This window comes from Littorina saxatilis, linkage group LG3, assembly GCF_037325665.1.
Source record: "Littorina saxatilis isolate snail1 linkage group LG3, US_GU_Lsax_2.0, whole genome shotgun sequence".
NCBI classification, from domain to species: Eukaryota; Metazoa; Mollusca; class Gastropoda; order Littorinimorpha; family Littorinidae; genus Littorina; species Littorina saxatilis.
Window position 1 is genome coordinate 49,534,493 of NC_090247.1, and position 14,860 is coordinate 49,549,352.

A 14,860-nucleotide genomic window follows, 5' to 3' on the forward strand; every position below is an offset into this window, starting at 1 on the left:
TGGAATCAGCAAATGATGGAGAATAAGATAAACGTAAATTTGGATCGTTTTATAAATTTTTATTTTTTTTTACAATTTTCAGATTTTTAATGACCAAAGTCATTAATTAATTTTTAAGCCACCAAGCTGAAATGCAATACCGAACCCCGGGCTTCGTCGAAGAGTACTTGACCAAAATTTCAACCAATTTGGTTGAAAAATGAGGGCGTGACAGTGCCGCCTCAACTTTCACGAAAAGCCGGATATGACGTCATCAAAGACATTTATCAAAAAAATGAAAAAAACGTTCGGGGATTTCATACCCAGGAACTCTCATGTCAAATTTCATAAAGATCGGTCAAGTAGTTTAGTCTGAATCGCTCTACACACACACACACACACACACATACACACACACACACAGACACACGCACATACACCACGACCCTCGTTTCGATTCCCCCTCGATGTTAAAATATTTAGTCAAAACTTGACTAAATATAAAAAGAGTGATTGCACTGTGTTTTCACTTCGTCACTATATTTAGTCAAGTTTTGACTAAGTCAAGTTTTGACTAAATATTTTAACGTAGAGGGGAGAATCGAGACGAGGGTCGTGGTGTATGTGTGTGTGTGTGTGTGTGTGTGTGTGTCTGTCTGTCTGTCTGTGTGTGTGTGTAGAGCGATTCAGACTAAACTACTGGACCGATCTTTATGAAATTTGACATGAGAGTTCCTGGGTATGAAATCCCCGAACGTTTTTTTCATTTTTTTGATAAATGTCTTTGATGACGTCATATCCGGCTTTTCGTGAAAGTTGAGGCGGCACTGTCACGCTCTCATTTTTCAACCAAATTGGTTGAAATTTTGGTCAAGTAATCTTCGACGAAGCCCGGACTTCGGTATTGCATTTCAGCTTGGTGGCGTAAAAACTAATGAGTGAGTTTGGTCATTAAAAATCTGAAAATTGTAAAAAAAATATTTTTTTTATAAAACGATCCAAATTTATTCTTTATCATTTTCTGATTCCAAAAATATATAAATATGTTATATTTTGATTAAAAACAAGCTCTGAAAATTAAAAATATAAAAATTATTATCAAAATTAAATTGTCCAAATCAATTTAAAAACACCTTCATCTTTTTCCTTGTCGGTTCCTGATTCCAAAAACATATAGATATGATATGTTTGGATTAAAAACACGCTCAGAAAGTTAAAACGAAGAGAGGTACAGAAAAGCGTGCTATCCTTCTCAGCGCAAGTACTACCCCGCTCTTCTTGTCAATGTCACTGCCTTTGCCGTGCGCGGTGGACTGACGATGCTACGAGTATACGGTCTTGCTGCGTTGCATTGCGTTCAGTTTCATTCTGTGAGTTCGACAGCTACTTGACTAAATGTTTGTTTTGTTTTTTTTTTTTTTTTTTTTTTAAATCTCAGTTGCATGCAGGCTGCGTCAACCCTTTCTTTTTTGCCTTTTTTTGTTTTGTTTTTTGTTGTTGTTGTTGGCGGGGAGCATCCTTCTTCATTGATCTTTTTTTTTAAATTTTTTTTTTTAAGTAGTGTTTTTACTATAACATTAATATTACTATATCTAAATGTATTTTAAACAACTTTTCTATATAACAATTCCCTCTCAAAAATGCATACAATATCCAGAGGGGAGCCATATCTATAAATACCAACACACATTTTGGCTATCACAATCAAATAATTCACATAACTTATTAGTGCCTTGGAACTTTGTGAATTTTCAAATACGCCCAAAAAAACTTCCTTTACGGTAATTTTAATAATCATATATCATATTTACAATTCACTTTATCCTCAACGCATTTCCAAATGGACATAATTTTCGGGCAAAAGTAAAAAAAATGTTCAATATAATCAATTTCGTTCTCACAGTAAGTACAGCAATTACTCTCGGAAATGCCTATTTTATACAATAAAATATTTGTGGGGTAAATATTGTGCAATATTTTCCAATGCAACATTCGCAATCTTGTTTCAGTGGTTACTTTGTTTACCATTAACCATTGCTCTTTTCCCGGCCTGAAATCAAATTTATGTTCCCAAAATTTAACTACAACCGGCTCCACATATTTTTCCTTTATAATTAATTTGCGAAATTGATAAGGCTTACTCAGGTTCTTGTTGTATTTTCGCCTTACGCGACTTGTTTTCTTTCTTGCCGAAACCGTGCACCACTCTTCCCAGTAAACCCCCCCCCCCCCCCCCTCCCTCCCCACCACCCCTAAAATCCTTTCTCCTAACACCTTCCTAATTTTCTCGCTCCTCTTCCTAACACTATTTTACTCTCCTTGTATTATTTATGTATCCCCCACGGATCCTCTATGACTCAAGCGTCTGAGACTATGGTATTTCTGGGGCAGAGAGGATTAAGTCCTAATGGGTGTGTCAGACGATCATACTCCTGCAAAGTTGTGCCAGACTGTCATAAACAGGCATCGGCATATAATGTTGATGCTCTGTGACGTGTTGGTCTTATTTGCTCAACTTGTTTCCAAAGTCCTCCGGAATTAAATTGTCTCGTCAAATAATGATACTTTGCGTAAGCTAGGGAGAGAGGAGAGGGAAGTTGTGAGATACGTGGGACACGGGGGAGAGAGAGAGAGAGAGAGAGAGAGAGAGAGAGAGAGAGAGAGAGAGAGAGAGAGAGAGAGAGAGAGAGAGAGAGAGAGAGACAGGGAGACAGACAGACAGAGGGGTAGATAGAGAGCGGGGGGAGAGGGGAGAGAGAGAGAGAGAGAGTGAGAGAGAGAGAGAGAGAGAGAGAGAGAGAGAGAGAGACAGACAGACAGACAGACAGGGAGACAGACAGACAGAGGGGTAGATAGAGAGCGGGGTAGATAGAGAGCGGGGGGAGAAGGGTGAGAGAGAGAGAGAGAGAGAGAGAGAGAGAGAGAGAGAGAGAGACACACACACAAACACAGAAACAAAGGGAGATAATAGCTCGTAGAAGTACTTACAAAAATGACAGCCATAGAAAGGGTTTTCGCCCTTTAACTACAAACCACGCTGATAACGATCAACTGTACGGTATATATGGCTCAAATTATAGACGAGGGGACATTCTACAACAAAATCAACAAGTCGCGTAAGGCGAAAATACAACATTTAGTCAAGTAGCTGTCGAACTCACAGAATGAAACTGAACGCAACGCAACGCAGCAAGACCGTATACTCGTAGCATCGTCACTCTACCGCCCGTGGCAAAGGCAGTGCCCGTGGAATTGACAAGAAGAGCGGGGTATTCGTTGCGCTAAGAAGGATAGCACGCTTTTCTGTACCTCTCTTCATTTTAACTTTCTGAGCGTGTTTTTAATCCAAACATATCATATCTATATATTTTTGGAATCAGGAACCGACAAGGAATAAGATGAAAGTGTTTTTGAATTGATTTCGAAAAAAAAAATTTTGATAATAATTTTTATATATTTAATTTTCAGAGCTTGTTTTTAATCCGAATATAACATATTTATATGTTTTTGGAATCAGCAAATGATGGAGAATAAGATAAACGTAAATTTGGATCGTTTTATAAATTTTTATTTTTTTTTACAATTTTCAGATTTTTAATGACCAAAGTCATTAATTAATTTTTAAGCCACCAAGCTGAAATGCAATACCGAACCCCGGGCTTCGTCGAAGATTACTTGACCAAAATTTCAACCAATTTGGTTGAAAAATGAGGGCGTGACAGTGCCGCCTCAACTTTCACGAAAAGCCGGATATGACGTCATCAAAGACATTTATCAAAAAAATGAAAAAAACGTTCGGGGATATCATACCCAGGAACTCTCATGTCAAATTTCATAAAGATCGGTCCAGTAGTTTAGTCTGAATCGCTCTACACACACACACACGCACAGACAGACAGACAGACAGACAGACACACATACACCATACCCTCGTTTCGATTCCCCCCTCTACGTTAAAACATTTAGTCAAAACTTGACTAAATGTAAAAACAAACAACAACAACTACTACAACACTGAAGAGCATCATCATTAGTAAAAGCAGATCTTGAGATCCATATAAAACAGTTCAACTGACTAGTGAATTGTACTTGCGCAGTAATGTACATAAGCCGCAGATTTTTGATTTGATGAAGATTTTCTTCAACACAATGTTTAAGGAAGATCGAGACGTCTCTTCGTGATAAATCTGTTAATTTGGTTTGGTTTATGGCTCTCTGTATTCCTAATAATATGTAACATTATTTTCAAAATAGTATAGATATAAAGTGTGATGTCGGATGATGCGATCTCCGGCAAGCTTGGTTTTGCAAAATTGTGAAAAAAGTACAAGAGAGAGAGAGAGAGAGAGAGAGAGAGAGAGAGAGAGAGAGAGAGAGAGAGAGAGAGAGAGAGAGAGAGAGAGAAAGAGAGAGAGAGAGAGAGAGAGAGAGAGAGAGAGAGAGAGAGAGAGAGAGAGAGAGAGAGAGAGAGAGAGAGAGAGAGAGAGAGACACACACTTGCATTCCAAGGGACAAGTACATTCTTGACAGAAAAAGCAAATTCACTCAATTTTGGTCAAAATACAATCTACGTTTATTGGTCCTGGTGGGTTTTGTACTTGTGAATAAGGAGTCTAAAACAACATATTTAACTTGCACACATACACATATAGATCCAATCACACACACATACACACACACACACACACACACACACATACACACACACACACACAGCAACAACAACAACACCCACACACACACATATAATTATACTCACAAACACACACACACGCCCACCCTCCCACCCACCCACCAACACACACACAGACACACACACACACCCACACACACAAATACACACACAAACACATACATACACACACACACAAACACACACACACCCACACACACAAATACACACACAAACACATACATACACACACACACACACACAAACTACACGTGCGCATACACACATACATGTACACATGCACTGACGTATCTATTCTGTCACACACGCATACACTGGTATTCTGCAGTATTGCACAACTTAACAAAATGTACAGCCATTTAACGATGCCATACGTTCTTTCCAAAGCATCTTGTAAAATGAACCGAGATTTGTGCAGGCTTTTACATGTGACAAGATCATCCTTCTGCTTGAACGAACATCTGCAGCCTATGTCCTGCTTGTGCAAAGAAGGACATCTTTTTCTAAATCAATTTCAAAAGAGATACCTACATCCGTCTGCACAATTAACTGTTCACCAAAAACAACACACACAAAAACAACAAGACAATCAACTAAACAAAGAAACAAAACAAAACGTATTCCTCGCCAGAAGCAGCCAGGTTGGATCTTTTCTTTTGACTAGAGTTATTTTTTGGATTGATCTTTCTCTCTCCTTTTCATTTGTTTGGTTCACTGTTTTTTTGCTTTAGTTTAATTGTCCTTTCTGTAAATGTCAGGAACGATGAAGCCGCCATATGCGAAACATTGACAATTACATTGTGCTGCCTTTGTCTTGATGAGAAAAGACGGTTTGTCTCACCCGCAGCCGATTTGCTATTTACATTTGTGGGAGTGGAAAGATGCTCTTTGGCCCCAAAAAGAAAATGTTTATTTCTGAAGACAAGGGCAACAACATTAATCAGGGTCGGATTTTATTTTCATTTTCATTTTTATTGATTGTTTTTTATTTTTTATTTTTTTCATTAACAAAGGCGCATGTGACTTTGTATTGCCAGGAAATCGTGCAAGCTGTGTCCTTCGGATGCCGGCAAAGAATTTGTTTCCTTGTAAAGTCTGACAAACTGAGATTTGTCATTTTGATTTTATTTTTTGGGAAGGGTCAGAAAATGTTCTAGAGTTGGTAGGAAATAAAAGCGTCGGTCGGGGAATCGGAAACATTGATTTTTTTAATTGATATTCTCTCATGTAAAAGCCTTGACAGATCTGTGACGACTGTTTTTTTATTTTTTTTATTATTTTTTTTTTTAAGAAAAGAAGGTTCATTTCAGCTAGAGACAGAGAACGGCAAGAACAAGGAATCTCCAATACTTTCAACGACTAAAAACACTCTTAAATTAGGTTATCAAACGAACGCAAGCTGACATAATGAAGACATCAAGAAACTGCATAATATCTTAAGCATAATACTTGTTAATATCCAAAACAGAGAGTCGGCTAACGTTCCAAATCAATGATTCATAATAATTGTAAACAAGTAACAGTGTACGAATGATCATGGTAATGACAATGTAATGCGTTGCTTATTTTAAAACACAGAACAAAAGGTGAAAACGTCGAGAACAAGAAACACACTTACCTTCCCAACAAAAGAGGTAGCATGGTTTATGTTTTCTACAGCAAAAACTACACCTATGTCCGTTAAATCAATCAATCCATGCTTTGACGAATGAATATATCAAAATGATCAATCTATCAAGATAATCAGTCAATTCAACAATCCATCCATCCGTCAATCCATCCATCATTTATCAACGTTTGGCAGTGACAACAGCAACACAATGAAACAGAAGCAGTAACATAATGTTACTGCAAGAGAAGTTACAACATAACTTGAATGGCAGCGTCCAAAATACGTGTTTGTGTGTGTGTGCGTGTGTGTGTGTGTGCATGCGCGTGTGTGTGTGTGTGTGTGTGTGTGTGTGTGTGTGTGTGTGTGTGTGTGTGTGTGTGTGTGTGTGTGCGTGAGTGCGCATTCGTGTTTGTGCATGTGTGCGTGTGAGTGGGTGTGTGTGTGCCTGTGTGCATGTGTGTGTATGTATGTGTATGCATGTACGGGTGCGTGTCTGTGAGCGTGCGTACGTATGTGTACATGCACGGTCGTGCTTCAATGCGGTTCGACGCATCCACAAAAAGTCTGAATCACACTGGATGCAGTAGTTGGTTTCGATTTGCTTTCATTATACTGCAATGGGAACAAAGGACAAAATTGAACATCAAGCGAACATCAAGCAACATGCGAAAAGAAAGTTGACCCAGTGTTTCCCCCTTCGAACAAGACGTACGATTTGTGATGATTTGAAACAAATCTGACAAGTAATAACAAAATAATCGATGAACTAACAACAATGAGTTATAACAGTTGTCTGAAAAGACCTCCGTCGGACCGTGACAACATACTCGACGATTCCTCAAAAGTGCAGGAGGTCTGAGTTGAAGTACAGTCGAGCCTGTGTAGAACGACTGCCCAAAGGACCGACCAAAAGTGGTCGTTAAAGAGAGGTGATCGCAATGGAAAGGTGATTTATATAGAAGAAAAAGTCGTCTGGGATCTTTCGGAGTGGTTGTTGTGGGGAGGTGGTCGCTTACTAAAGTCGTGTTTAAAAAATCCCCAAAAATCACATTACATATATCAGTATTAGAAACAACACCATTTGATTATCTGCTCAAGAAAGACACTACAGGGTGAACCAAAAAGGTGATGAGTCGGGGGTGGAGGGGTGGGGGGGTGGGGGTGGAGGAATGTAGGGTTGGAATGGTGGAAGGCATGCAGGGTTGGGGGGATTGAGGGATGGTGTCAACATTATTTTTTTTCTAGAAAATTACCCCTGGTTGTCGATGTTTCAAATATGAACACACAGCAAAAATTCTCCAACAAAACTGTTACTTTCTCATTGGTGCGATGAAATATTTCTTAACTGAAAATTCGTTCCATGGTTTTCAACGTTCCAGAAATCAGTTTCCGACGGAGCAGAAAATCCCGGCTCAACAATGAGCCATAGTTTCTGGCGTTGCGCTTTTCAGTCTTTCTCGCATTCCGCTCTTTCTGTCACGCCTTCAATGAGGGTAGGGGGGGGGGGGGGGGCTGTCAGGCCGGAATACAAACAATTTCTATCGACTCCTCTTCGTGACAATGCGAGGGGCAAAAACCAGGCAGAAGGCTCAAGATTGCGCGGCCGTGCAAGAATGATGGGTGCGATGTTTGGTATGCAACTGAAATTACCACAAAAGTGCGCTTTTAAGCATTCATTACAAAGGCAGTGGGATTTTCAACAAACTGTTAGGCTATGGATTGTATATTATACAGCGGTAGGGGTTTATGTCGGATGGTCTGAAGCAGGCTACGTTTCAAGTCACACTAGCTGCCATCTTGTGTCACAAGTCGCTGGTCTGAACAGAGGACATGTCCAGGGTCACCCCACGGTCTTGAAGATACTGCTGGAACTCGATCACACCCTCATCATCCTCCGCTGCACCTTCCTCCCCGTCAGGGACATTCTCCTCCTCTTCCTCACCCTCCTCTTCCTCTGACCTCTCCCCCCTCCCCCCTCCGTTCATCCTGCTGCCTTGTGACACCAAACTGCTGAGGCTGGGAGAGCTAGACGCTGTTGGGATACCTCGTGGCGTAGCTGACGAAGAAGCGAGGCCTGCATGTAGAAGGTGGGGGGAAGGGAGAGAGTCACGGTGCAGTGTCTGCGACAGACGGTGGCGAGGATCCCCGCTGATGTCGTTGTGGTTGTTCTGGATGAGCAGCTTGCGAGGCGTGCGCGGCGTGGGCGGACGGTGGTAGATGTTGTGGAAGGCCCGGTGGCTGGACACGTCGGAAGTGTCCGAGCTGCGGCGAGGGAGGGGCTGCTGACCTTGGGACCCCGGCGTTTCGGGGGAGCTGACCCCGTCCATGTAGCTCAGCGCCGACAGGTCGCTCAGACGCCTCTGGTGGTGACCTCCTTCCGCCCTCAATCCCCCCGAGTCTTCGAACTCTTCTGTCCTCAAAAAATTCTCGTCGTTCAAGTTCCGAGACAGCAGCGGCAGCTCCTCGGGAACCTTGGGCGCGTGTTCGTTGAGTGGCGGTGACTGCTGCTGCTGGGACCACGAGCTGTCCACGTGCACCGGAACCACGTGGGTGTCAAACGTCACTTCCTTCACCACGTTGGTGTCGAACGTCACTTCCTTCACCACGCCTTCGAAGTCTCTGATGGGTAGGTACGGCGACGACGGAGTGTTACTACTAGAAGAACTGTGGAACTTACGCCGGCGCAGCTGCAAGAACATGGCCTGGACGAGTTCCTCGCCTGTCTGACACTCCGAGTCTCTGTACATACTCCCCCTGCTCACGCTGCTCTTAGTGCCCCCACTACTACTTGCCTCCCTCTCCTCTTCTTCCAGCAAACAGTCATAATCAGAAAAATCGTCGATGTAGTTTCTCCCTTGCTGCCCTTTTAGCATGGGGCTCTTCCTCTTCGAATCAAAACCTTTGCTTTCCGCTCTGGGCGGGGTCTGCACTCCCGAAGAACCAGCCGCGGGTGTTTTGTGATTGGCCAGCACGCCGTGATTGACATATGTAGATGAGGAAAGCTGCGTTGGGATGCTAGAGCGCTTCATGACGAAGCGGAGTTTCTTCTCGTCAAGTGATTTCTGCCGCCACGCTCTCTGCATCTTAGAGTCGGACTTGTTGATAGCGTCGTAGCGTCCCTCTCTGCAACAGAACGAATATAATTAGACCTCTGAGCAAAATCAAAAAGTCAATTTAGATCCAATAAGTTCCAGCTTCGCTTTATTCTTTTCTTCTCTGCCCGCTTGCACTGCTGTCGTGATCGCAGTGTTTCTTATATATATCTAAGTTTAAAAGCAATGTTTTTGTGAGTGCACTCACACTGCCAAACAAGTCTCGATGGGTTTTCTAATAGTTTAATAATTTCATCCCTCTTTCTTTCAAGAAGTTCTGTAACTGCAAAGATTTTCCAGCGCCGAATGAACTGAGCTATCGGCGGTTTTTCCACTAGCTACTGAATCGCCAAACGAATACAAAAGCACACGAACTAGGCTGCAAGGCATTCTGTGCTAAAACTCTTAGAACACAAGACACACTTACACATTGTTGGGGCTTCCCGAAATTTTGATTTTAAAAAGAACACCTGATTGAAAACAAATTATGACAAAAGCGTCTGTTCAAGGGAGATAATTTGAAGCGTTTTTTTTAATCCGTAAAATGGCATGGTGATAATTATCCTCCAAAATTGAAAAAGAAAAAAGGAATATAGGTCTCTTCACGACTTGACTGCCTAATTGTTTTGATTGCACTACTTTAAAGTGTAAACAATTCTTTCTCAGAAAAAAATCAAGGGAGGCAATTAATATCATAAACAGCAGGATACTGTACATATTCAATGGAGTGCATCGGAAACATAGGACACGATCCAGACTTTAACTTTTTTTAAAATAGTTTTACAGTACGCGTACTTTCAAACAATCAAAAATGATGGTAGCCCCAACATAGTGTACGTTCAAAACGACAGCACTAGCTGAACGCCTTGCAGCCCCAACATCGGGGATAAATGGGAAGAAAGGAAACCCCACTCCTCTGAAAGGCCAAGATAACGTTAAACATGTCTTAGTGAGAAAAAAGAGTTTAAAATAAATGGTCAAAGCAGCGACAGTTTCTTTGCCTACGACTGCTTTTACAAAGTTCACGAGACAGACAGAAAGACAGGCAGAAGACAGCCAGCCTGCCAGCCAGCCAGCAAGACAGACAGAAATAAAATAACAAATAATCAGTCGGGAAAATAAACAACAATGTCCAACAAACATTGAAACAAAAACACAGGCAAATCACCAACCCCCAGATTGAAAGCTGCACGTGACGCATTTTCTGCGCTAGTCATAATGATCAATGCCTATGCACCATACCTTCCCACTATAAAAAGCCTTCCACCCCATGCTCCTAGCCCAGAAAATCCCAATTTCCAACCCGCATTCAATATATCTTTCCAAATGAATACTTCTTAAGCAATCTGTTTTCTGGCAGAGCGCGCCATTTTCGCTTGACAGGGCCAAAGGAGTCTTCTGTCAACGAACTTTGTCCTCCGTTTAAAGTTCAGTCTCATGAGCCCGCACTTAAAGATGCCCTCCACCCTGTTCAAACGAGCAAGGCTGGTTGTGTGGGTTTTTTGTTTTTGTTTTTTTAAGTCTCTTCAACAAATTTGGCCATTCGGGACCGATTCCATGTTGTCCTTTCTCAGTTTACAGTGCGGTCTCCGTGTTTGAAACTACATGTAGTTGCATTTCGGTCAAACACAGTAAAGTGAAGAAGGTTCTCAAACACTCATATCTTTTCACTGTTGTTACTTCAAATCTCGTACACAATCTTGATCTCCTTTAAACAATTAAACATCTTGTTGAAGGGGGGGGGGGGGGGGGGGGGGCCATAGCAGGTAGAGGAAGGATTTTACATTGGCGAAGATCATCCTTCCTCCACAAACGGGATAGACACATTCCTAAATCTGTAGCATTACTGGTATTTGTGAAGAAATTGCTTTTATTGTTGGATGTGTTTCTTATGTCAATTTGCTAAATAATACAGCAACGTAGTTTTGACTGAACACACTCTTTTACTCAAGAAAGGTTGAGGTATCTTTAAATTTAAGTCTCAAAAGGTAGCACTTAAGGAAGTCGATTTTTTTTTTTTTTTTTTTTGGGGGGGGGGGGGGGGACCTAATGGTTCCCCTTTTCGGTCGGCTTGTGTTTTCGGTCCGCGTGTTCAGTTTTGTCGGCCTGTGTTTGTGAAAGACTCGCCCGATACTTCTGTCCGGAGTTGTACACGGGATGAGAACATCCTAGCATTTGGACTCATAACAACAATCAACTTTCTAGCTTGGTTCCTCTGCAGACATTTTGTTGTTGTTGACTGAATTCATTTTCTCTTAATTTCCTCTTTCAATTCAGCAGAACATTTAAAACCTTAAGGCCTTCCTTAATAGAGACCGACAATTCAGCACCAAAACTTCGTGCAAGGAGCTTCGTGAAGAAGATTCCACGAAGTCGACATTGCCCAAATAATTTCAGGCTTTATATACCAAGCATCTAGGCTGCTGGTTGTAGTGTAAGTCCCGGGAAAAGTGCTTTCTCCCATTGTGTGGTGGTTTGGAGGAATAGGAAATAATTAAAAGTGACTTTTCGGAAATCGATTTTTAAGAGCATTTTAAAGCGTTGTTTGTCCTTCTCGGTCGATTTGTTTAATCTGTCTTCGTGTCCGGGTGTGTCTGCCCGAAATGTGCGTTGAACTGGCGTCGTACCTCTATTCTACTGGTCCTGCATTTTATTTGCGATGTTTTTATCCGTGCGTTCCCAATTGTGTTATCAGTGTCTGTTGGGCTATATTCTCTTCTACCTCACGTGAAATGAGCACCAAGTTGAACAATTACTAACAGGTGTATAACATCATGGCGCATTTGTTTATCTGTGTATCACACATTAACCTTTTCTTCGCCATGCATGGTGACCTCACAGAGGTTCGCACACAGAGGGAGCCCTTGGTTGTAAGAGCGCTGCAGGTGACTCAGTGTTAAAAGCCAGACTGCCACGTTTGTTCGTCTGTCTGACTGACTGTCTGTCTGTCTATCTGTCTCTCTGTCTGCCTGTCTGTATGTGCCTGCATGTCTATCTGTCTGTCTGTTGGTCTCTCTCGCTCTCTCTCTCTCTCTCGTTTATATTGCTTATGCCACAACCCTCGTAAAATAACATTTGATTTGATTTGATTTGATTTGATCTCTCACTCTGTTTGCTTTTGTCTGTCTGTCCCTCTAATTATTCCTTTCTTTTCTTGTTTCTTCGTTTCTGGTCTTCTCTGCCTCTCTTCTCTCTTTCTCTCGTGCGTGCATTACATGTGCATGTTCTCATGTGTGTGTGTGCGTGCGTGCGTGTGTGTGTGTGTGTGTGTGTGTGTGTGTGTGTGTGCATGTGTGTGTGTGTGTGTGTGCGCGTGTGTGTTGGAATGAGAGAGAGAGGTGGAGAAAGGGGTAGTTTATGATATATGTCTCCATTGTAACGGGCTAGATGGCCAAGACAATAAATCATTCCGACTTCCGAGTTCTCTCTCTGTCAGTCTCTGTCTCCCTGTCTCTCTCTCTCTTCGACCTTTCTAAGCTCAAAGCTTTCTATAGATCTTTACAAAACATACATATGTTTCTGGGCAGTGTCTGTCTGTTCACGAAAACTTGACTGTGTTTGTCATGTTTCTGCCGTACGCAGTCAAGAACGCTTTGTAATAACCGAAATTAAAAATTCACGCTTGTTTGTTGTCTCTTATACTTTTTTTTGTTGTTGTTGTTTTTTTGTAAGACGAAGTCGCTGGATTATTTTTTACCCCATTTTTCACGCGGGTTCAAATCCAGGCCAGGGTTAGTTCTTTTGCTCTGATTTGTCTGAGTTGGTGACCGTTGTTTTTGTTTTTCTCCGGGAGTTACCGCTCACCAGATTCTAAGTGCGCCAATTCCTCTCCTTGTCTTTCTTCTTGACCAGACAGAGTCATCTCTTTTTAACTGGTAATCCTTGTCTCCGTGTCTTTCTCTGTGTGTCTTCTTCTTTCGTGGCATTTACCTACAAATCTACCGGCACGGTTGGCCTAGTGGTAAGGCGTCCGCCCCGTGATCGGGAGGTCGTGGGTTCGAACCCCGGCCGGGTCATACCTAAGACTTTAAAATTGGCAATCTAGTGGTTGCTCCGCCTGGCGTCTGGCATTATGGGGTTAGTGCTAGGACTGGTTGGTCCGGTGTCAGAATAATGTGACTGGGTGAGACATGACGCCTGTGCTGCGACTTCTGTCTTGTGTGTGGCGCACGTTATATGTCACAGCAGCACCGCCCTGATATGGCCCTTCGTGGTCGGCTGGGCGTTAAGCAAACAAACAAACAACAAGAAGAGCAAACGCTCGATCGAGTCACTTTCGCAGTTCTGAATATTATATGAGGCATCAGATGGACAGGAAGAAATTGCTATTCACAACACAATGAGTCACGTTCACATAAAATTTGAGCCCGGTCACTTTTATAGTTTCCGAGAAAAGCCCAACGTTAAGTTGTGTGTTGCCGAACAGAAAAGGCTAGTTATCTCCCTTGTTTTTCTGATAACGTTCGTAAAAGGCTACAGATGTAAATACTTTGATGTAAAGAATAATCCTACAAAGTTTCAATCACATCCGATGAACTTTGTCAAAGATATAAAATGTCTAATTTTTCCTTTGACGCTGACCTGTGACCTTGAAAAAGGTCAAAGGTCAACGAAACCATCGTTAAAGTGTAGAGGTCATTGGAGGTCACGACTAAACAAAATATGAGCCCGATCGCTTTGATAGTTTCCGAGAAAAGTCCAACGTTAAGGTGGTGTCTACGGACGGCCGGCCGGACGGCCGGCCGGACGGCCGGCCGGCCGGCCGGACAGACTAACACTGACCGATTACATAGAGTCACTTTTTCTCAAGTGACTCAAAAACCCACAAATCTCGTTTTATTCTCAGTACCTTGCAAACTCAGCCATTTTGTCCTCCGGCCTTTCTTTCTTGTTTTTTAGACTGTCTGGCAGACTCTTTGTCTGTTACCTGCGTGCCGGTTTCACTGTCTCTCTCCGATTCCCTGCCCCCTGCTCTCCCATCCCTCCGGCACCTTAATTAGTCCTTATTCTCACCGCCCTTTCTGTGCTATTTCACATACAACAGACACAGACACCGAGAGATAGACAGACAGACAGACACACACACACACACACACACACACACACACACACACACACACACACACACACACACACACATGTATATACACACACACAAACACACACACACACCCATCCACACACATATATATATACACACACCACACACACACACGTATACACACACGTATACACACACACACACGCACACACACACACACACACACACATACACACACACACACACACACACACACACACACACACACCTCCTACTTCCACTTCCTCGTGTCACAGACCATTCCCGTAACCGTCTCATCTTTTGCGTCCGTTAACGGCATCAGAACAGCGGTACACCGAGACAGCCTAATCCAATAACAAAAAATCTCCCTGTACATCACAATCTGACCGCACTGACCCACTGACCCGTCAGTCACCTCCGGT

At 42.4% G+C, this 14,860-nt stretch overlaps 1 protein-coding gene across 1 annotated transcript in view; it reads right to left on the reverse strand.

The window, feature by feature from the left end:
* Positions 1-7,802: 7,802 nt before the first annotated feature.
* The window catches only part of LOC138962554 (metabotropic glutamate receptor 5-like), a gene marked incomplete at its 5' end in the record, with an annotated part of 82,975 nt that continues 75,917 nt past the window's right edge, over positions 7,803-14,860 (reverse strand). Inside the window, 1 exon segment of the mRNA XM_070334407.1 lies at positions 7,803-9,407. Coding sequence (XP_070190508.1) covers positions 8,087-9,407 — 1,321 coding nt within the window.